The sequence below is a fragment of the Heliangelus exortis genome, chromosome 1, assembly GCF_036169615.1.
Source record: "Heliangelus exortis chromosome 1, bHelExo1.hap1, whole genome shotgun sequence".
NCBI lineage: Eukaryota > Metazoa > Chordata > Aves > Apodiformes > Trochilidae > Heliangelus > Heliangelus exortis.
The window spans coordinates 124144846-124166396 of NC_092422.1; the positions used below are offsets into that span (position 1 = coordinate 124144846).

General features: G+C 43.4%; 1 protein-coding gene and 1 long non-coding RNA gene across 11 annotated transcripts; one reads left to right on the forward strand and one right to left on the reverse strand.

Annotated features, from left to right (window-relative positions):
• Window positions 1-391: 391 nt before the first annotated feature.
• On the reverse strand, window positions 392-4967 carry SOCS2 (suppressor of cytokine signaling 2). Of its 5 annotated transcripts, none has more exons than XM_071765184.1 (3): window positions 4901-4967; window positions 2802-3081; window positions 392-1857 (listed from the first exon to the last, which is right to left on the reverse strand). In XM_071765184.1, the coding sequence occupies exons 1-3, from the start codon at window positions 4937-4939 to the stop codon at window positions 1409-1411; spliced, it is 768 nt and encodes a 255-aa protein (XP_071621285.1). In that variant the 5' UTR covers window positions 4940-4967; the 3' UTR covers window positions 392-1408. The 5 variants fall into 5 exon arrangements, with proteins under 5 accessions (XP_071621285.1, XP_071621309.1, XP_071621315.1 ...); XM_071765208.1 differs by lacking the exon at window positions 4901-4967 and adding an exon at window positions 4563-4818; XM_071765214.1 differs by lacking the exon at window positions 4901-4967 and adding an exon at window positions 4293-4818.
• On the forward strand, window positions 3296-21245 carry LOC139806095 (uncharacterized). 6 transcript variants are annotated; one of them, XR_011730108.1, is made up of 5 exons: window positions 5109-5225; window positions 9293-10369; window positions 13995-14086; window positions 15987-16060; window positions 18022-18355. It is a non-coding gene; the product is annotated as an uncharacterized lncRNA (long non-coding RNA). The 6 variants fall into 6 exon arrangements; XR_011730110.1 differs by lacking the exon at window positions 5109-5225 and adding an exon at window positions 18650-21245 and having other exon boundaries at window positions 5980-10369; window positions 18022-18082; XR_011730109.1 differs by lacking the exon at window positions 5109-5225 and having other exon boundaries at window positions 5980-9385; window positions 10207-10369.
• The last annotated feature ends 306 nt before the right edge of the window (window positions 21246-21551 follow it).

Genomic DNA, 21551 nt, shown 5'->3' on the forward strand with positions numbered 1-21551 from the left:
AAAATATGAAATTGTTGGCAGAATGAATCCATATCCATGTCCTTTACTGCTCACCTATTACTCTTATCCTGAATATTTCTTCTATTTAATACTGTACACTTAGATGGAGGAATAGGTACTGATGGTCTTAAGTCCCTTCTTCCCACCTGCAGGGCTGCTGTAACAGAAAAAGCAATGTCCTATGCTAATACCTAGCTACAGGAACTCAGCAGGCAGCCTCTAAACCACTAATCTGCACATAATCTGGCTGTACCTTTGAGCAGCACTACAAAGGCAAAGCAGGGGTATTCATCCTCAAGTGCATTTGAGTATTGGCTGGGATATCATATAGGTTCCTTAAGATCGCTGTTTCCTGAATAGTAGCAAGTCCACACATATGAAGATTGGGAGGTTTTTGTGCAATTTGATTTACTTTATTGAGTAATAGTCTGATAGCTACAATGATGAATTAGAATAGGGAAAACAAACAAACAAACAAACAAAAAACCCAAGCCCAAACAACACCCTCCAAAAAACCCCGAATCTGTATTTCCCCACATTTTGGGAGACAAGCTGAATAAAACATTCTACACTGTAGAAGACAGCTGTAACTGCTGATATCCATGTTCTGACATTGGAACTCAGCAACTGCAAGTCTGCAGCATACAGTCCTAAAGCCTCAACCAAAAGAGGCTTAATAGTAATAACATGGATATATCACCACTGGGAAGATGTTAACATGTTAACAAAGATTCTGGGATACCAATCTGGTATAATTAGCAACATACTGGGTTCCTATAAAAGATGTGGCATTTTTCGTTAAGGTCAGCTTTTGGAGAACTCTGAAAAAACATGTTTTAAACTGATTAATTACAGTATTCCTTTGCAGAAAAGCACAAGAACTATATTTCAATAAAAATGAATACATGATCACTTTTTCTGACTAGATTTGATTAGTTGCATAACTTTGGCAAGATTATCACAGTGTGATCCAGTTAAGCTTTCAGGATTATACGAACACCAGCACCAAATTAATCTTGGAGTCAGACAACTGAGATACTTATGCACTCTCATATGTCTCTGACCAATTCTGCAATCTCTCCCGGTCCCACAGCTTCAGTTAGCATTTGATAATTAGTGCAGTATTTTATGTCATTGACAAAGCAACACAATCTGGACAGAATCCTGGCTTCTTTCTCCTTGCAATAATAGCATGCCACCTTGTTGAAACCCCAAGGATACAAGCTAGGATTACTCTACATAAAGTCTCTCTTTGTGGCATCTGAAATAAAACCCTTTCCCCCAGAACTGCCACTGTTTTGATAGTGAATTCCATGCTGAGCTGTACAACTGGTTACTCAGTTCTTTGGCTGATTTTAAGAATTGTGTTTAAAAGTTAGTCTGCATTAGATGCATTTAGGAAAGATATTTATACCTGGTATTGGTACTCTTTCAAATACTCTTTTAGCCTTGTTGGTAATGGCAGCTCCCAAACCTGATTTGTACATTTGTTTATAGTTATTCTGCAGTAGTGTTGCAGAGATGGAGCGGATGTATAGAGAGGTTTGTTCAAGTAAAGATGAACTGTTCCATTTGAAGGTGTTTCAGTTCTGTCCTTGCACATAAGAACATAGTACTCAATCAAATGCACAACACTGTTGAACTGTTTAAGTCTAGATCTGACACAAGTGATAGAGTCCAGTCTAAACTTGCCATCTTGATACTCTATACGTAGATTGGTCGGTCCTGCTGATGTTTTTACTGAAATAGTCAGTAGATATTCTGAATGTGAACTATCCCTAACCAAGAAGGTCCCTTCGGGGGCATCCTGTAATCTCTTTTTGGCTTCAGCAACAGTCATGTTGCCCCAGTACCATCCTGTGAAAAGAAGAGGGAAAGAATGGCTTTGTTTATTGCTGTTCGTTTGTTTAAAAAGCTGCTCTTGGGCTGATATACTTACAATAATCCATTTTCTTTGTTATTTGAAAGCTATAGTCCTGCAGGCACTATAAATTTTTATTTGCCATTAAAATTAATTTGCTTTACAACGTGTCTTGTTTTGAAGAAGCCTTCCAGAAGCCTTTATATTCATATCAATGCATACACATGCACAAACTTTTCTGTAGCCGACCCCACGGGCAGCCCGTAAGGTAGCAGGGACGCGCCCCAGGGCTCCGCGCTGCGAGCACGCCGGGAGCCCGCAAAAATCCCGCTTGGTAACTCTGGGTAGGCTACTGTTGAAATGAGCTTTGTCAAGCAATCGGAAGCAGAGACGGGTAAGAAAAAAACTTCGGCGGTGGGGTTGCGGTCCTAGCGGGGAAGTGAAGAAGACAAAAGCTCTTCCCTCCGCCCGCCGCCAACCCCGGCGTCCTGCGGAGCCGGGCGAGCCGCCGCTACGCCGGCGAGAAGAGCGCAGGTACACGCGTCAGAGAAGGATGCGGCGGCGCCGCCGCCAGCTCCCCACGCCGCGGCCGCTTCAGCCGGCGGCATCCCCCGGCCCTGACCCAGCCGGCCATCCCGGGCTGTCTCCGGGGCGCGGCGCTGCCGGAGCGGGCGGTGCTTTCGCTTCGGTCGCCGCAGCCCGCGGAAGGTCGGAGCCGCCGCCCCTCACCGCCGCGGGGCCGCGACCCCGCAGCGTCCGGCGGCGACGGCAAGCGGCGACCCGCCGAGCGCTTCCCTTCTGGCACAGGCGGGCCTCCCCGCCGCGCCACTCCGCCTCCCCCGGGACCGCGGCACGGCGGGCAGCGGCGAGCCGGGCGCCCTGGCGAGAGCCGCCGCTGCCCCGGGCGCTCCCCCCTTCCCGACCAGGCGCCCGAGCTTACCTGCCCGCCGCAGCTCCTCCATAGCCGTGGCTAGCTGCGCCGCCTCACGGGACTCCTCGGCAACAGGGGCCGCCGCCCCGGGATGCCCCCAGTGCTCCCCGGAGCCCTCCGCGCTCTCCAAGGACCCGGCGGAGCGCAGGGTCATGGGGGGCGGCGGCGTCGGGCGCGGCCCCGCTCGCACACAGGTCGGGGGCTGCTCACGGGGAGAGCGCTCCGCTTCGCCGCCGCCTCCGCGGTGCTTAGCGCAGCGCGGGGTGCATGGCCCCGGCCCGGGCACCGCCTGCGAAAGGAGAGAGAGAGCGTGGTTAGCGGCGAGCCCCGCGAGAGGCGCTCCCGACGCAGCCCGTGCGTTCCTGGCGCTCCCGCTTCGGAACTTCCCAGTATCCAGAGGCGAGAGATCACCTCCCGGCGGAGCGGGGGAGGGACATCTCCTCCCCCCAGCTCCGCAGCCCAGCCTGTCCCCGGTCCTGTCGGCCGCCCGCGAAGGTGGTCTCGGACGAACCCGGTGATACACCGTTCCCTCGGCCGGGGTAGGCGAGCCCTACCAGTAGCGCGGCGGGAGAAGGGAGGACGGGGACGTTTGGGGAGGGAGGAGGTCGTCGGGAAGAGCCAAGCACGTAAAGGTGTGAACGTGTGGGGAAAGGGAGGGTAAGCAGAAAACGAGGCAGGTTACGGCCCCGGTGCTGCACGCTGCAGTGCTTAGGAACGACGCGGTACTCCTTTCAGCAAGGTCATTGTGAAGTTGTACCTCGAGGAAAGTAAGCCCGAGGAAAAGGGGTCCCGGAGTGGCAACGAGCCTCTCCTTGGGCAGCGGCGCGTCCTGGGGGCCGCGGGGCGGATGCGCGGGCAGCGCCGGCTCCCGCGGCTCGCTGGCCGCCTGGGTACGGGGAAGGGGCAGCGCGGTGGAGGACGCGATATATTTAGCGCAGGGCAGGAAATGTGCTTTTCCCGTTCCATTAAATGCTGATACAACAGAAAAAAAAAAAAATCTTTCCGCTCAGCTGAAGCGAACGAGAGGGACAAAAAGAGCTTCTCTCTCTCTCTCCCACCGCCATGGCGGGAGCGACACGAAGCCGGATAGAACCTACGAGGGGCAGCTCAGCCAGTTTGGCCGGGGTCGGGGAAGGGGTTCTCGGGGAAGGAGCCTCGCCGATGCTTGCGGACTCCGGGAGAGTCTCTCCCTTCAGGTGCGCAGCAGCTGCCAGGTGAGGGGTTATGCCGAGATGGCTCCTCCCGTCACAAGTTCCGCGGCGGAGCTCAGAAACTTCCAAATTCAACTTTATTGGCAGCTGTTAGGCTGCTGTGCCGGATTTCTATCGCAACACATGCAGGCACAATCCCGACAAAGCCAAATCCCCGTCCTCTTCTCCCCCGCGCACGACCTCTTTCCGCCGGCTCGGTGGCCCGGCGCAGGTGCGCCTGTCATCGAAGCGCTTGCAGGGCCGCCGGCCGGAGGGTGCCGGCCGCCAGCGCAGGTGGGAGCAGCCTTACCGCGAGTGCCCTTGCGCAACCCCTTGTGAAGGGGAAACGTCGGGAGCTCCTGGCCACCAAGTGCCGCCGCCCGCGGGAGCTTGGCGGGGACGGAGGGTTTGCGAGCCGGTGGCAGCTAGCTGCGGCAGTTCGTCCCCGGCAGGGACGAGGAGCGCAGGGGTAACCCGCCCCCGGCTTCAGGGGAGCCTCCAGCCCGCCTGTCGGCTGCTCCAGGACGGAGAAGAGGCAGGGCACCGGACGCAGGGGCGGGGGGAGGACGACAGGACTCACCCGGCCTCTGCGGGACGGGTCTGGGGCCGCCGCTGCCGCCGCCTGGAGGTGGGGCGATCAGGTTGTTCTTGCTCCCGGCAGCTTTAGGGGGCCGGCGAGGCACAGCACCCGCCGCCGTGAAGAAGCGTCGGGGCTGCGCTCAGGCAGACAAGAGAGGCTGCCGCTGCCGGAGGAGGACGGTGCTCCTAGGGAAACAACACCCTCTGCTCCCCCCCTCTCCGCGGCGCGGGCGGTCTGTTCGCCTTTGATTGCGAGGCGAGGGCATCCTCCCCCCGCCGCCTCCCTCCCTCTCCCTCCCCCCCCCTCGCCCCCCCCCCCTTCCCGGGATGGCTACATACAAAGGCTGCTTTCCAGGAACTTTCCAGGAACCGCATCATGTGACAGGACCCGCTCCGGCGCCTCCACCGCGATCGCGGCCAGCCGGAGCCGACGCACCGAGCCGCCGCCCCTGTCACGCCGGGGCAGCGGTCGCCTAACCCTCCCCCGCAGCTCCCTTACCCCCCCCTCCCTTCCGCCCCCCCCCCAATCTCCGCCCGCGGGGGACGCGGGGCGAGCAGGTCAGTGGCCGGGGGCTGCGGAGGTACCGGCGCGCCGCCGGCCGTTGGAGCCCGCCGCAGGACTCCCAACGGCCGCCCGCGCGCGGGCCGCGCGGCACCTCCTGAGGTAACGGGGCGAACGCGGAACCTCCCCCCCACCCCCGATCCCCCCTCCCTTCCCTCCGCGGCGGAGCGGGGTGAGGGGGGGCCGGCCGGCCTGCCCGGCCCCGGCAGCCGCGGGCACCTGAGCGTGGCTGCGGGGTCCGCCCTCAGGGCCCGGGAGCGCGTCAAGGGACGGTGCCAGGAGCGCCGTGCCAGGGACTTGCGGCGGCCGAAGCTCCTGGGACACCCCACCCTGGTCTCCACCCCCCTTCACCCTCCGGCGCTAAATACCTCGTTGCTACAAACAGCCATTACCCGCCGATGCGCGCGCCGCTCCTCTCCCCCCTCCCCCCCCACGCGAATTTTTCTTTTTATTTTTTATTTTTATTTTTTAATAAACCCGGAGCTCTTCGGGTTCTTTTTTTTTTTTCGGCGCGAAGATGATTGATAGCGCCGCGGGTGCTGCTCGGTAACCAGCCACCTTTTGCCGGGGCGACCTCGAGCCGACGTTAGAAAGGGGAAAAAAAAAAAAAAAAAAAAAGCGAGGAAAGAAACAAAGGGGAAACAAAGCAAAAGTAGCAATATTAGTCTCATCCCTGCCCCTGGCAGCAGGTCAGGGCTCCCTGCAAATTCCACGGCGGTGTTTGGGAGGGAGTATTTTTTCGGGATGGGAGGGAGAAGGGTTAAAGGGTGTATTTTTAAAGTTCTTAAAAAATATTAAAATAATACAAAATAATATCGGGGGCGTAGGGGGGAGGGAGGGAGCCTTTGTTATCAGAGATAAATGAGTATCTCTTAGGCTGGGGAAGCGGGGCTGCACTACCACGCCAAACTCCCTGCACAGAGAAAGCTCTCACAGGGACACTCCTTGACTTGGGTCTTACACCCCAGTAACTCCTGAAAGTCAACATTTCTTTTCGAAAAGAAAAAAAAAAAATTTTTTTAAAAGTCCGTGAAGGACAGAGGACAAATCCTGAAGGCTTTTGTAGAAGCTATTACTTCTAATTTTTAAGCATTAGGGGGTGAGTAAAGAAATATTAGAGTTAATAGTTGCTGTGTTTAGTTGTTAAGCAGATTCTTCTGAGGAAAAAAATACCTACTTTCTTAAGTGAATTGGTCAGTATGGTTTCATCCACTTGTAATGCTTGAGTGCTTTTGAATTTAATGTAGTCACTTTATGGAGAAAAGGTGGTTTTAATCACTGGCAGCACCGCAGATTTAAAATGAGGTCTGAGGAACAAACGTGGGCTTTCTTTCTTAAGCATTGTCAGATATGGTTTAAAGCAATTTAGGTCTTGAAGTCATTCTTGTTCCTGTTTTCACCCGTGCCGTTCAGATAGCTTCAGATTCAGCCTCTGTTGACTCTTGTGGAATTCCCACTAAGTTTTCGTTGGGTAGATGAGGAGAGAGAATAAGTCTGTGATTTGAAATGTAGTTGACAGTTCTGCTAGTGATAATCTGAGATCTTGAAAAAAATCTAATTTCTTCAGAACTGCACTGTGTTCACTCTGTTCAGAAGAACAATAACAAAAAATGAATACAGTTCTATTTTTAGTACTAAAATAATTCCATATATTTATATGCAGGTACAGAGCTTCTGCTAAAAATACATTATTTTAATGCAATAGTGTTCAAATTATGACTATTCTTTAAGGGTCAATAATTTATCTTAGAGAAATGGAATGCATTTTGTCCAGATGCAAAACTGATTTTTTTACAGCTTTGCTGTAGCTCTCGTTCCCTATGTTATTTATTAATGGCATTTTTATGTGGATAGTATCTCAAGATGTCCTTTGCTTCTGCAGTTTATTCGTCACTTGAAGTCATAATAATTTGTTTCTAAAACCACAGCTGGCTGCTATAAAGGCAGAGGGAGGAAGACCATGATTTATGTGGTGAATGAGAAACAAGAACAGAAGAATGTAATAAATATTTGTTACTTAAAACTTCAGATAATGTTATGAAAAAAGTAGAATAAAAATTAAGTAGGTAGTATATCAGCAGGATCTTTCTTAAACAGAGTTCTGTCATTTATTTTTTTCAGAAGAAGAATCTTTGAAAAATAGCACTAAAGATCTGATAAATTTACAAGAGTAATGAAATTCAAACTTTAAAACTCCAAATCGATCTTTAAATGACACTTTTGGCACCTCGTAAGAGTAATTTGGTTCGCAGTTGCCTTTATTCTCTGGTATGAGACCTCAGTAAGTACGGTAGGCTTGGTGGAGTAAGTTAGTGTTTCACTGTTTCTTTGAACAGTGTCAGTTAGCTGGTTTTCTTCTCTGTGTTTCACACAGCCACAGGGGAGAAAAAAAAAATAAGTGTAAGAAAAGGTGATTAAATTAAATTACTTTTGGGATTATGGGCCACATGGGGTGAATTAAACTACTTTAAGCTACTTTTTAGCTTCTTTGGCATTAAGATGTTTAGTGCATACTTAAGTGGTTTACTATATAAAAATTGGAATGAAGTAGGAGAAAGATGTGAAATGGAGAAAGAGGACAGAAGCAGCACAAGGATCTCAGACTCTGAAAACCTAGCTTTCCATCATGTAAACAAAAAAAGATTTTTTTAATTTGCCACGTAAGAAACAGTAATTCTTTTAAACAGGGTCACTAACACAAAGAGAAAATCACTTACACAAATGGGATTTTTAAATCTTTAAGTACAATTCAAACAGCTGTATTTATTTTTAGTCTGTATGTTTTGGGGTGGCAATTCTAGGACAAATATTGCTTGCATGTATACAGTTATGATTGCTTCTGTGCCAGTTTTAGAGGAGTATCATCTGACTGGAGATGAAAGGCACAAACTTAAGGAATCTGATTTCTTTTCCAGATGCTTTCTTCTGTGCATTAATGTTTTGGGTTGGGCAGTATATCATCCATATAATAGTTGTTTTTAATTGAGATTTAGATTAGTCATGAAAATATTAAGAGTTCTTGGAAATCACAAGCAGAATATATTACATTTCTGGCTTGTTTTTAAATGTATGAGCTCAAAAAGAGAAGGGGAGGGGCGAGTGGATTTATTTTTTATTTTTCCTTCAGGCAAAATCTCTTTAATGACCAAGGAAGAAGGCAACAGTGTTTTTACATTAGTGTGAAGTGCCTGTTACTAGAAATTATTTTCAGTTTGTTCCTGAAAAGTATGCCAGCTTTGCTGGAGAGCTAGCACGCTGATTTGTTTATATAATATGACATGAGTGGAGGATGGGGTAATGCATTTTTGGCCCAGATGATTTTGCTAATTTTGCTGTCATTTGCTGAAAGGGTTTACAGATGTATTTAGCTTGATTTATCTCGCTACCTGAAAGAAAACAAGGGGCCTTTCCTTACTCTCTTCGTCCTTGCTTCCTGAAGATGCAGCACTGAGTATCCTTTATCTGTGACACACCGTTTGGGCATATAAAATCCATTTTAGTTAAAAGGCCAGCTATTGCGTGCCATTTATGTCTATTTATTGATCATATTTTGACAACTGTTTACCTGAGCTGATCCAAATAGCAAAATGTAGCTGCCATGGTTCCTCCCTGTCCTGTAATTACAGTGGTCAGGCTGCACGTCTGGTTCTTGAGCAGAGGGATACAAATATTGAGCCTTTATCTCAAGCAAATTAGAGCTTGTAAGTTAATTGTAGTGCTGCACCACAAACAAGGTTCCAGTGGGAGCCCTGAGAGAATTTCTCACACAGCAGTCAGGAGTAAGGTTTGCTCATTTCACAAAGAGTTCCTAAAGCATAATAAATATAGAAGAGAGCAAACAAGTATTTTCCTAAATGGGATCACTCTGCCCTTTGCAGCTGCCCAAGGAACAGGGTATTTTTATGAAATTATGATCTATACCAAACAAATTTACTCTTAACCAGCTGCCACCTTATTTTCTGCCATTTTATCTATTCAGATATGAATGTTTCATATTTCTTGAGAAAATACATTTGGTAAAGGAGAATAACCGAAAGTCCAGTGAATAATTTCTGTGAGCCAGTAGTGTTCTAAAAGAAAACCAGCGCTTGTAATTTAAAAGCAAACCATCAAGATAGAGCACTAAGAGAGCAGTACTTTGAAATAACATCCAGATTATTTTCTTTCAGAGACAGTCAAGAAAAAGAAGGATCATTTCCTTTACTGCAGTAAATAGGTAGACGGATGATCGCCTGCAAGCATGAAACGCTGACCATAAAAAGGTGGCATGTAAATTCTTCTCTCATCTCATCATGTGCTTTATACTATTTAAAACTTACATTAGCATCTAAAGGCCTCAACTGCATTGAATAAGAGGTCATCTAGAAACACGTTCTTTAATTACAGCCATTAAATATAGTGCCTTTATAGTTTAATATTTAAATTTTAAGTAAAAGCAAAATAACGTAAAAATAATTTGTCTGAGCATGTTAAGAAAAGTGGAACGTGGGGATGCAGGGTACTAAGTATATATATAAAAAAACAGATAATGTACACAGCAGATTTCACCTTATACTATGTTAGGCTTCTTTATAAACATAAAGCAGAATTCTGTTGCTTTGTTGTTTTGTGAACTATGCAATTTTACTCTGACTAGAACTAGCTAAATATTGCTGAAAGTTGCCTGAGCATAATTTGTAAATGCACATGCTTTTGACAGTGTTTTCTTCCCTATTATGCATGCTTCCTTTTTATGTACATAGCAGAAAAACAGATTACTGGCCAGAGCCATTTTTATAGCAGCTATTTAAAACAGCTACTGGGAGAATATTTGCTATGGATTTCAATATTCAGATTATAGTATAAGATGCTGTGACTGTAATATTTATTTACCTTGGTTTTTTGGCTGAGAAAGTGCATATATGCCTGAGAAAAGACTGCATAGGTATACACATGCACATGCATGTACACACCTATACATACATGTTCACAACTGCAGTCTTTGGAGTTCTGGAGTTTTGGAGAAATGTAGACTCTTTGTTTTAGAAAAATCCTAGAGATGGCACAGCTGAAAGCACTCTGAAATGTTGCATTCTCGTCTCAGATGCTGCCAGAAAAAACAAGCCTTTAATGCTTGAGGAGGCTCAAGATGTTTTCTTGCCAGTTGTGAGTCCTACTTCTCAAAGTAAAAGAGTGCAAGTAATGCCTGTAAAAAAAGTTTTCCTGACAGACTGCATGGAGGCAGCTCTCCTGTGCTCTGCCAGTCTGTAAGTAAATAAAGTTCCTTTGTTGATGAAGAGTCAGTTCCGAAAATAAAGCAAATTAGAACAGGTGATGAAGTGGCTGTCTCCAAAGAGGAAAGTTTTGAGTGCAAAGTTAAATGAAGGTGATGAAGAAGAAACAGGGTTATATATCTCTGAATAAATGGTCTCCCATCAGAAAAAGATTAATTTTAAACCACTGTTCTTACATTAGAGATGCTTTAATTCACCTGGAACTATTTGGCCTGGAGGATGAATTCCTACAATTAAATGTTTATAATTGAAAGTGCTGCCATGGAAAGCAGGCAGATTAATATAATTTCAGGAGTACTGTGAATCATTAAATGAGTTTTAGAACCTTTTCCTGGGCATGAGCCACTTTTAAATTTCAGACTAAAGCTATAGTAGACCTCAAAGTAAGGCCTGACATGTAGCTGTATTTAGGAATTTAAGTAACAGGAAATCAACATGTACTAATGTGTTTAAATGATTTTAAAATTCTTACAGTTAACTGAGAATATGCTGTCCATTGTATGTGTATATATGCTGCTTGGATCAAATACATTTTTCAGATTGTGCTTTAAGTGTTGGTGTCAGGTAGTAAACTTTACCTGCCACTGACGTGCTGGCTCCTATTGGCTCAAGATAGGCATGGCTGCATTCCCTGCTTCAGCGTAGAGAGATTGGACATGGAATGTTATACAAACCTGAACAGATGAAAAGAAAACAGTTCTAGCTAGTGCCAACTATCTTCTCTCTATTTATCATGATTAAGGCTTGGATTTTGTCAGGAAGGCTCAAGGCATTGTCCTCTAACTGATCTGCATGTTGGAAGGATGTAAACAGAAATACAGGCCAGACCGACAGACTGGCATTTTTTGGGCCCAACAGAGGAAATAGACTTAGGGTTACTCTTCCTAGTTAAGGAAAGCACATTGGTCCACAACTCACCTTTCCTTGGCACTGTCTGTCCCTTCTCGCCACCCTCACAATAAAGAATTTTTTCCAAGTATCTAATCTAAACTAATCTATCTGCCCTCTTCCAGCTTCAAACTGTCAAACTTCAAACTGGCTCTTCTCAATCCATTCTCTGCACAACCTATAATTGTTCTTGGGATTGCCCTGACCTAGGTGCAGGACCTTGCATTTGGCCTTATTGAAGTTCATGATGTCAGCATGGACCCACCTCTCTGTCCTGTAAAGGTCCCTCTGGATGGCTTCCCTTTCCTTCAGCATGTCATCCTCACACAGCTTAATGTAATCAGCAGACTTGCTGAGAGTGCACTCATTTCCACTGTCATGTCACCAGCAAAGGTGTTAAACAGCACAGGTCCCAATACCAGGAATGCCACTCATCACCAGTCTCCACTTGCACATCAAGCAGTTGACCACAAATCTTCGAGTGTGAACATCTTGCGAGTTCTTAATGCATCAAGTCTGTGTCTCTCCAATTTAGAGACAAGTATGTCGTGTAGGACAGTGTCAAGTGATTTGCATGAGTTCAGGTAGATGACACCAGTTGCTCTTCCCTTATCCACCAGTACTGGGACCCCATCACAGGCCACTGAATTTCTCCAGCACAATTTGCCCTTCTTGGAACCATGTTGGCTGCCACCAGTCACCTCCTTATTTTCCATGTACCTTTGCATCATTTCCAGGAGGATTTGCTCCATGATCTTGCTGGGCACAGAGGTGAGGCTGACTGGCCTGGAGTTTTCCTAGGTCTTATTTTTTTCCCTTTTTAAAAATGGGAGCTGTGTTGTCCCTGCCTTTGCCTCCTGTGACTTGGATGGTTTGGCTTCAACGCTTGTCAGTGAAGACTGAGGCAAAAAAAGTTCTTGAGTACCACTGCCTACTCCATATCCCAAGTAACCAGGTCTCACATTTTCCCCAGTCTGCCTTTCACCAATAGAAGCTTTTCTTGTTACCCTTGATTTCCCTGGCCAGATGAAATGCTGTCAGGGCTGTAGCTTTCCTAACCTGATCCCTGGTTGCTCAATTTCTCTGTATTCCTCCCAGGCTGCCTGATCTTGCTTCCACCCTCTGTAGGCTTCCCTTTTGTGTATAAGTTTGTCCAGGAGATTCTTGTTCACCCATGCAGACGTCCTGTGGAGTTTTTTTCCTGACTTCCTCTTCATTGGGACAAATTGCTTGGTGATCTTTGAATATTAACCAGCTTTCTTGGGCTCCTCTTCACTTTGGGGTTTTATCCCATGGCATTCTATCAAGTAGGTCTCTGAAGAGGCCAAACTCTGCTCTCCTGAAGACGAGGGTAGTGAATTTGCTGTGCGCCCTCCTCGCTGCCCTGAGCATCTTGAATTCCATCCTCTCATGGTCACTGCAGCCAAGGCTGCCCTTCAGCTTCATGTGCCCCACCAGCCCCTCCTTGCTGGTGAGAATAAAGTCCAGTATAGCACCTCTCCTCATGGAAATGTGGAAATTAAAACTCAAACAGTAGTGGATAAAATTGGATAGACTGCTTGAGGCAGTTACTGTCTCACCTTATACTGTACCTGAACCATCCTTCCCATGGCTCTGACAGTGCTGCAGGCAGCAAGGATGAGAAATTAACACACTAAATACTATCAGTTTAAAATTAAAACACTAAATACCATCAGTTTTCAGTTGTAAGATCATCCGCAGTTCCAGTGTGGCTCAAAACTGCAGTCATTCAGGTGCAGCTTCATGAGCTGTTTGGTTGTGAGATGGCAGATTCTGTCACAGGGTGGGGTGAATTGTTGGGGATGACAGTAGTAACTCCTGCAGCCATCTGATTTTAATCCCTTGCCATATGACTTGAAGTCCTTAGATGCCCTCTGCTGCCATATACCAGAATTAACAGATGGCTCTGTGTAATCCAATTCAGATTTGCTTAAGTTTTTTATTATCTCACTGTTTTTGTAACTGCATGGGAAGGGGAAATAATATCCATAATAATTACAAAATATGCAAGGCCTTTTATAAATTGTGAGTTTGGGCTACACATTTTTTCTGACTTTCAGTGTCATTGTGCTGTATTTCAAAATTCTAACACTATTTTTAGCATTATCTTCAGAGCTCACTTCTCTGATAACTTGTCCCTCGGGGAATAAATTTGATCCAGAAAGATGCCTGAGGCACAGCAGAATTTTCCCCTAGCATTTCAGGTGACATCATGCTAGATGGAAGGAAGCTTCAAAATCTGACACTGTAGATCAGTCAGTGTTCTGGGAAGGAACTAAAGGAGCCATTGGATCTACCATTTGCATAAGAGAACAGCATGCAGGAGTCAATATCTAAAATGGAAAAAGAATGAAACTTCTGTCCCACGTTTGCCAGTGTTATGACAGTTTTTATATGCTGGCAGGCACAAAACAATCCTGAGTCAAACCAAACTAATCTTGGAGGGAATCACTCGACAGGCTCAGTGGTGCCTGAGCTTTTAGCTGTGTTGGTTGTATCAGCTTCTTTTCCCTTCTAGAAGGAAAACCAAGCAAAACAATCCCACCTTTAATTCCCCAACCCAGGTTCCTAACACTGCTTTGACTGAGTGGGTTTGGGCCAAATTACATTAGCAGCCACATTTTGTGTACATTTTTAAACACACCTAACCTTTTCTGAGCACTGTCTATTACTGTTCATTTTACTCTAGGTGGTTGCCAGTGGTGTTACAGGCAGAAGCAGGCATGGCAGAGAGAGTGTGAGCTTCCCAGTGGGACACATGGCAGTGGGGATCTGCTCCAGGTAAGTGAAGGGGGATGTGGACAGAGGACATGTAGGAGGGCCTCTGCCAGGCTACTAAAAAGACAGAGCTTGGGTTTATTGAAGACGTGAGCTTTCACACTGTGTTTTCTTCCTCCCCACCCTCCAGAACAGTCCTCCACTTTCAGGCAAACTGGTCTAAAATATGCTACTTATATTTTTCAGGGGCTTTTGTAATTTTCCCAGGACATAATCTCAAACTAACAGATGTCCACAGCAAAATCTTGTTCTGAATGGGGGCTTTGTTCTGCAAGGCTATTTCTGAAATCTCCTGGCTCTCTGTTAGCCATTTCATAAAAGGCTGAAACATTAATTTGTTCATATGCTTTTGTTTTCAGCATATTCATTCCTTCTTTCTCCAAGAAATCTGTGCAGCCCTTCAAGTCTTCCAGTCAGGTAGGTGGGCAATATAGTTACAGTGGCAAACCTGTGAAGCTATACCAATTTATACCACCAGACAGTGTGGTCCATTGCATATATTTTTAGTGGGTCTACGTTTTTCTTCATGGCATTTCTCAATGGCATTTTTTTCCTCTAGCCAATCAGGAAGTGGAATTCTGTGTTCAGAGAATGTAAATTACATCTGTTTCCATTCAGTTTGAATGTAAATAGTTAACACTTCAAATTTATTCTGAAATTATTATTTCTGAAAGCTTTCACAATCTAGTCAAAATTCCTACTTAGTCAGAGGTACTAGTGAGATGTTACTGAAATCCCTTTGGACTGGCTAATGGAAAAGATCCAGCAACAATGAAATTCCCCAACAAAGACTGATGGGTTATGCTTCAGACAGTTATACTTCAACAATCAATTGAAGCATATCTTTTAATCTCCTTGGGCATTTTCAGGATCAGTTCTAAGAAAGCCAGAGTATGCTAGGTAAGGAGATGTGTTGTTAAAAAATCTGTGTTGAAATGGTAGTGTATTTCTAGTAAAAATTAACTTATCATGTGGATGCAGCTGAAAAGAAAAAAAAAAGCCCACATAACAACACCTGGCAAGCTACACGAAGTGAAAGGCTTATTTGCAACTGTCACAAATTTTTAAATAAATAAAACTTTTATGTCCAGAAAATAACCAAAAAACAGCTCTTTAATTTGTTTTTTTATACCCCTATTTTCTTTTGTTGACATTTCACTAGCCCTGAAATGGAAGCACAGCTTTTTTTTATTTAGTAATGCCTAAATGAAGATTTTAAGAATTATGTCCAATTACTGCTTTTTTTTCCTCATTACACTTTGAAAACCTTTCACCTCATTATTTTGCTAAATGCCTCAGCTTGACCCATTTCTTTGATCCTCCGAAGGCTGAGAATTACAGAACATTGACATTTAGTGACCTTTGAGTATGGTTCATTTACTCTGATTTAGACTCTTGAAGATGTTTGCTTCGAAATCCAGATTTTGTTTGAAGTTACAGAAATTCATTTTCTTCTCTGCATATTTTTGTTTATCCAGAAGAAAAAGCCTTTTATTTTTACAGGAGTCTGAACTGGGGGCATCTCTGAACTGGACTGGAGAATCTTGATGACTCCAGAAGTTGTTTATAGAACAGTAATTACGTGTGTGAGTTGCTGCTTTTGCATGTCTCAGTAAGCCTGTAGCAGACTCGTCCCAACTTAATGGCCTGAACAAAACCAATCTGAGCTCAGGTTGTTTGTAAAAACTACATGGGTCCCAATTCCCTGATTTCAGAGGGCATGCTTGTATTTCTAAATTTAAAAAGTCCTAGATGCCAAGAGACTTGGCTCATATCTACAATGGCTGGGGTAGTTCCTTTGAGAGCAGACTCCTACAGTCACATCCCACAGGACTCTGGGACTCTTTCTCGTGCTCCTATAGACTCACCAAGCAATGTTGCCTTTTTTGGTGTATTTTTTCAGTTTGAAGTACCTGAAATGACATGAAACTGTACTACAGCCTGGGAGAATGGTGCTTTCCTAGCATGAAAGTGAGGGTATGTATTACACGTTTTGTGATGCAGTTATGTTTGAAGGTACACTGTCAGCTCAAGCAGTTTAGAACAGAAACAAAAGCCAAACAAGATATGATCCTGGGAGCTTTGCTTAGTGTGAACTCTCCCTTCAGGGGTGCACCACCACTGCTTTAAAGAGGGTGATCAGGGGGAAGAAGTGTGAGCATCAGCAGCCAGATCTTGAGTTTGCTCCAGGGCCCTGAGCAGCAGTAAGGACATGCTCCAGGGCCCTGAGCAGCAGTGTGCTACTGGGGACCACCTCTGGCTGAGGGGAAGTGCAGACACAGGATAAACAGTTCACTCTTAAAGAAACATAAGGCTTCTCACATGTCATTTCAACACAGTCATGAGTTAAAATCTTGGTGATATTGAAGCAAAACACTCTATTTCCAGCAACTTCAAGGTTTTGTCCTTGGTCTGGAGGAGCTGCACTGCTCTTCTTTTCACAGGCCATTTTCTTACCTTTCAGCCTTACCAGTGGCCTTTTTGGACTCATTTTAGAGCAAATATGCTTCAGCAAATATGGCTGTATAAATTGTAACCTACACAGCCAACAAACAGCATGCTTATTTTAGTATATCTGAACATACAAATGTATGCTCTAGGAAGGGATTCTCTCTGTTTTTATCTCTGCTTATGGTGAACCTACCATGAATTTTGTTTGCACTGTGCCTCTGTTCTGGGTAAGAAATCCTTTTTCTTAATCTAGTTCTACATCTGTGGAACTTGCTGCCACCCTCAGGTTTCCCATCACTAAAGCCAGTATTTAGCTGCAGCCAAAACAGCATGGGGGAAGATGAGTTTTGTAGAGATAGAGGTATTCTTGGAAAATAACAGGTGAACTACTCAGGTTTAAAAATAACAAAAAAATATGAAAAGGGATGTGAAGTCTTATGCTACTGTATAGTGGCCAATTGTGAGCTAATTAGAGGTCAAGGAAAATATTTCCCTGGCATTAGTTTACCGTTCAATTGAGTCCTCAGTGTTCCTGAAGGTGAAGATCCTGCTCCAGCACAGCTCTGATCCAGTGTAACTTGACTTAAGAAAAATGCTACTTGGCTTATTATTATTGTGTTTAAACAAAACCAACATAAATTTGAACAATGAAAAAAACTAGCAGTATTTAAGAAGCATTAATCTTTACATGGAACTATAAAGTTCTGGTTTGTTAGCTTGAGTCAAAAATACTTATACTACATGTTTGTACAGTCAGGTCATGCTTTAAAAGTTTCATCATTTAGTTCAGTTAATTTTTATCCTACATGTTAATGGCTTAATGTAGTAGCCTCTTTTAAGTGTCAGTTTTCACTGCCCATTTTAATTTTCTGTGACACTTACATGGTTAAACTTATTAATCTTGGCAGAAGAGATGCTAAAAACAGCTCTTAGAGAATTCTTTTGCCGTGGTATCTGGTATTTTGCTGGTAGGGGGATTCTTCTGCTGAGGAATTGTAAACTTTGGTAGCGATCAAAACTGGCCTTATTTAAAATGCTAAACTGCCTCTGACCCGACTGTTTTTCATCTCAGCAAGCAGAAAAGCTGAATATAAGCACAACTGTTTTCTCTAGTTGTTATGTAATCGATTCCTCAGAAAGACTACTTGGCAAATTTTCTTGGCTCTGCTGGCCATTACAGCCTCCTGTGATGAAAAACCTCGTGATGCATTGCTTAGCATTTCTCACCTGTAGCATGACACTTACTAAGATGATACTCCAGGCCATAAACTTTTACTTTTCTAGAAATCACTCAATGCAAGATTGCTGACCAAACATGCTCTTTGGTTCATGCAGCTTCCTTATAGCTCCCACCCTGTGATGTGCAGTGTCTTAACAGCTCTACTTATATACAGTAGAACTAATGCTCTGTGTTAATTGTGTTTAAACTTTCAGAGAATTCTGTGCAAATTACCCAGTAGTTACAATTTTTGTGTTCATTTTTCTAGAGGTAACAGTTGGGATCATGAGCTCCTTAGAAGAGGTGCTATGAAGATAAATATTTCTCCTGTGTCAGTGTGTGAGTACACACTGGATGAAACAAAATATTACCTTTTAACATTGGAGAGTTGAATATATATAAAGAGACAAAATTCAAATCCTACACACCATTCAAAATTACATATTAAACGTGTGTGAGTTACTCTATACAGAAAACATGAGTTCTCATATACTGGTTACATGCTATTGAAGTCTAGCAGAAACAGTAAAAATGTTTTAATTTTAAATGTAGCATTTTTCTTATATATATATATTTGTATATGCTCTCTTAAATTATTAAAAAAAAAAAAAGAAAAAGGCATGACTACTTCCAGAGAACAATGTGTGTGACACATTCTAGCCAATAAAAATCTAAAAATAATAATAACTGCCTTGTGTAGGTATTTTTTTCTGTGTGTCAGTTGACTATAAAGGGAGTTTACAGAGATTAACTCTGTCTTAGATGTCTGATTAGTAGCTGTCTCAATCTTGGAGATGAATCGTGCAATTTGGCAGATGTTTATCCTAGTGAATGGTGGGCTTTAAGTCAATTTTGTTATATGGTAGCATTAAACAAATATAAATCCTCTGTTACAGAGAAGGAATGCAGTCTACTTCTACCTGATCTCTTAATTATGTAACTTTGTACTTGTTTTGAGGATGTAACGAGCATATGAGAAATTACAGAAGAGCAGAAGCTGATATTCCTAAAGATTGGAGTAAGAGAAACGTAGTGGTGGCTTGCAGCAGAGCTGCAAGAATGATTTATTCTGGTATGGCAAAATTATGGATGGATGGATGGATGGATGGGTGGATAACTACTCGCTCCATTATAGTTCTGAGGAACTGAAGCACAAAGACATGAAGGTTGTTGCATGAGTGTGTTTTGCAGTTAGGTCCCACTACTGCTCGCTCAGTTTTTGAAAATGAGAGGGTGACATCCCTGCTACATGTTACAAAAGTCAGATGAGTCAAAGCAAACAGGCAAGTCCCACAAAATAATCTTTGACCCTTTGAATACAACCACTTTCAGACCTGTGAGGAAGTTCCTTTTTCTTAAGAGCTGAAAAAGTTAACTCAAGAGCAGCTAATGCATCTCTCTCTCAGTGTTAAATTTGATGATCCAGCTAAATCCTCTGTGGTTCAGACAAAATTAGTTATTGTGCAAGACTGCCTCCTGGTGGTATCACCAAGAATCTGCAGAACATATTTTAAAAGCATGCTTCCTTTTTTTAATTAAGGTCTCGAGAGGAAATGAAAGAACCTTCTTTTCACTAGGACATCAAAATAAATTGAGCTGCAATTTAAATAGTCAGATTTGAGGGCAATCTTTTTGAAACAGAGTTTTCTAACGACAGGCCAGCAAGCAAAGCCTAAGAACATTTTTTACCAAGACATTTAAAAAAAAAAAAAAAATCAGATCTACCCAACTCCCAACTGTATACTATCCACAGCAATTTGCATAGTAAGGGCTGAAAAAATAACTACGAGATACAAAGCAAACGGCTAAATGCCTAAAACTGGAAACAAAGACACCAGAGCAAACTCTGAGTGAATCCTATGCAACAAAGTTTTCAATATACAAAGAACAAGAGCAACAGGTAACAGGAATCCCAAACTAACTTTCAAAGGGATTATTCTTAGGTGTAGAAGTGGGACAGTAATGAAATGGGTGGATTTCTAATTCCAGATTTTCAAGTGAAGAGAAACAGATAGACTGCTTTATGTCACTGTTCAATAGGGAGAAGAGCAAGGAATAGAGAAAGATTCAGAAAAGAACATAGAAAGATTGAGTGTGGCAGTGTAAAGCAGGGAAAGATTTTTAAATACCAATTTTATAAATTAATATTGTAACAAAATGGCAGAGGGTACAAGTAGTTAACATGTGTTTTAAACTTAGTTTCCAGTAACCACTAGAAGAGGAAATACTTTTAAGATAGCAGTCTAGCACTTCATAGATTTTTAGCCTTCAAAATGCCAGAAAAGCAGCCAGACAATGTTTGGAAAACATTGAGAAATTCAACATTTCTACAGTGCTTGTGGATGTTTGATCATAAACAGAGTCTGAGAGGCAAGAACAGACAAATGGAATAACAGAAGGTTTCTGTAAAGCACAATGCCTTAGTACTATTAGGCACCAATAAGAAAAATTATTGGGGAGAAGAAGGGGGAAAAAAATAATTGGAAGTTTAGATTAATCCAAGGATATATTTTCTTACACAGGAATAAAGTCAAATGGTGACAAATTAGGTCTCAGCTTTCCAAAACCAAAAGGGGGTTGATTTTGTGCACTGGAACATAAAACACTATGCATGAGATGCAAGCTTCTCACTTACAGCTGAGTGTCAGTACCAGGCACCATCAATTGATGAAAATACTAAAAAATGAGATACTACAAATTACTAGAAACTATTTTAAAGTCTAGGCAGAAAAAACCAAACCAGAACAACTTCTTGTGACTAAGCTAACAGAATAAGCAACAATCTTTTTCATAGACACAACAGACATTCCTTCATGATAGCATGGTTGTTATCACACCAGCAACACATCATATAATTCAAAGCCAAAAATCATCTGGGTGATGTAGGCTCAAACGTGGACTCAGATTATTTTACAAACATAACAGAGAGTAAGGGAAACTGTTTCCTGCTCTGCCCTAATTATCAGTTATCTGGCATGCGGATTTAAAAATGTATTTTTAAAAATAATCACAAGATGAATACTTAAACTAGCTTTAAGTAAAATTTTCCTTAAGTATTTAAAGGCAGCCTTTTTACACACATCCAACACTGGTGTTTTTTCCAAATTAAAAGAAATTCAAAGAAAAATGTTATTTGGTAATGACTTTAGAAAAGTAAGTGCTCTTTATACTAACAATGATCAGGAGTAGAGACTTTATGTGGTGATCCTAGCAAAATTTGTACATAACACATGCTGGCAAAGTTACATTAGACTAATGGAAGAAACAAGAACCTTCCTAGCTTACCCAAGTTGCTTTGGAAAAGAAATACAATAACAATGTATGACTTATATGGGATAACTATTATCTGATTAGGTTCTGCTAAGACTTAAAGAAGTCACTGGAATCCCTGCAGAAGCACAATGTTCTGAGCTAGCCCTTTCTACCACAAGGCTGATGCCTCAAACTATAGACAGAAATAAAGAATCTCCTTCTGAAATAAAAAAACTAAAATGGTAGGTAACATTGAATATTATAATAGCAGAAACATTTAAGCACTACAAAATTCTAGAACTATGAAGCAGCATCAAGCCATGTTTCTTTATTTTAAAGCATTTTGTATAACAAAGGGCAAATACTTTCCCCCTAGGTAATCCAGAAAGAGCTGTGAGTCTTCACCAATTACCTTGCCCAGGCAAAGAACTTTTTCTCCCCTGAGCTACTGCAGTTAATATATGAACACAGCACCCTCACTGAACAGGAGCTGGGGTGGGGTTCAAAAAAAAAAAAGCACACAGAAATTCTCTCTTATTGGGGAAA

Coding starts and splice junctions, on each gene's coding strand:
- SOCS2 (XM_071765184.1), bottom strand. CDS start 4,939: ATGATGCGGTTCCTGGAAAGTTCCTGGAAAGCAGCCTTT. Junction 3,082..4,900: donor GTTCCTGGAAAGCAGCCTTT/GTATGTAGCCAT, acceptor CTCCTTTCGCAG/GCGGTGCCCGGGCCGGGGCC. Junction 1,858..2,801: donor GGAGGAGCTGCGGCGGGCAG/GTAAGCTCGGGC, acceptor TTCTTTTCACAG/GATGGTACTGGGGCAACATG.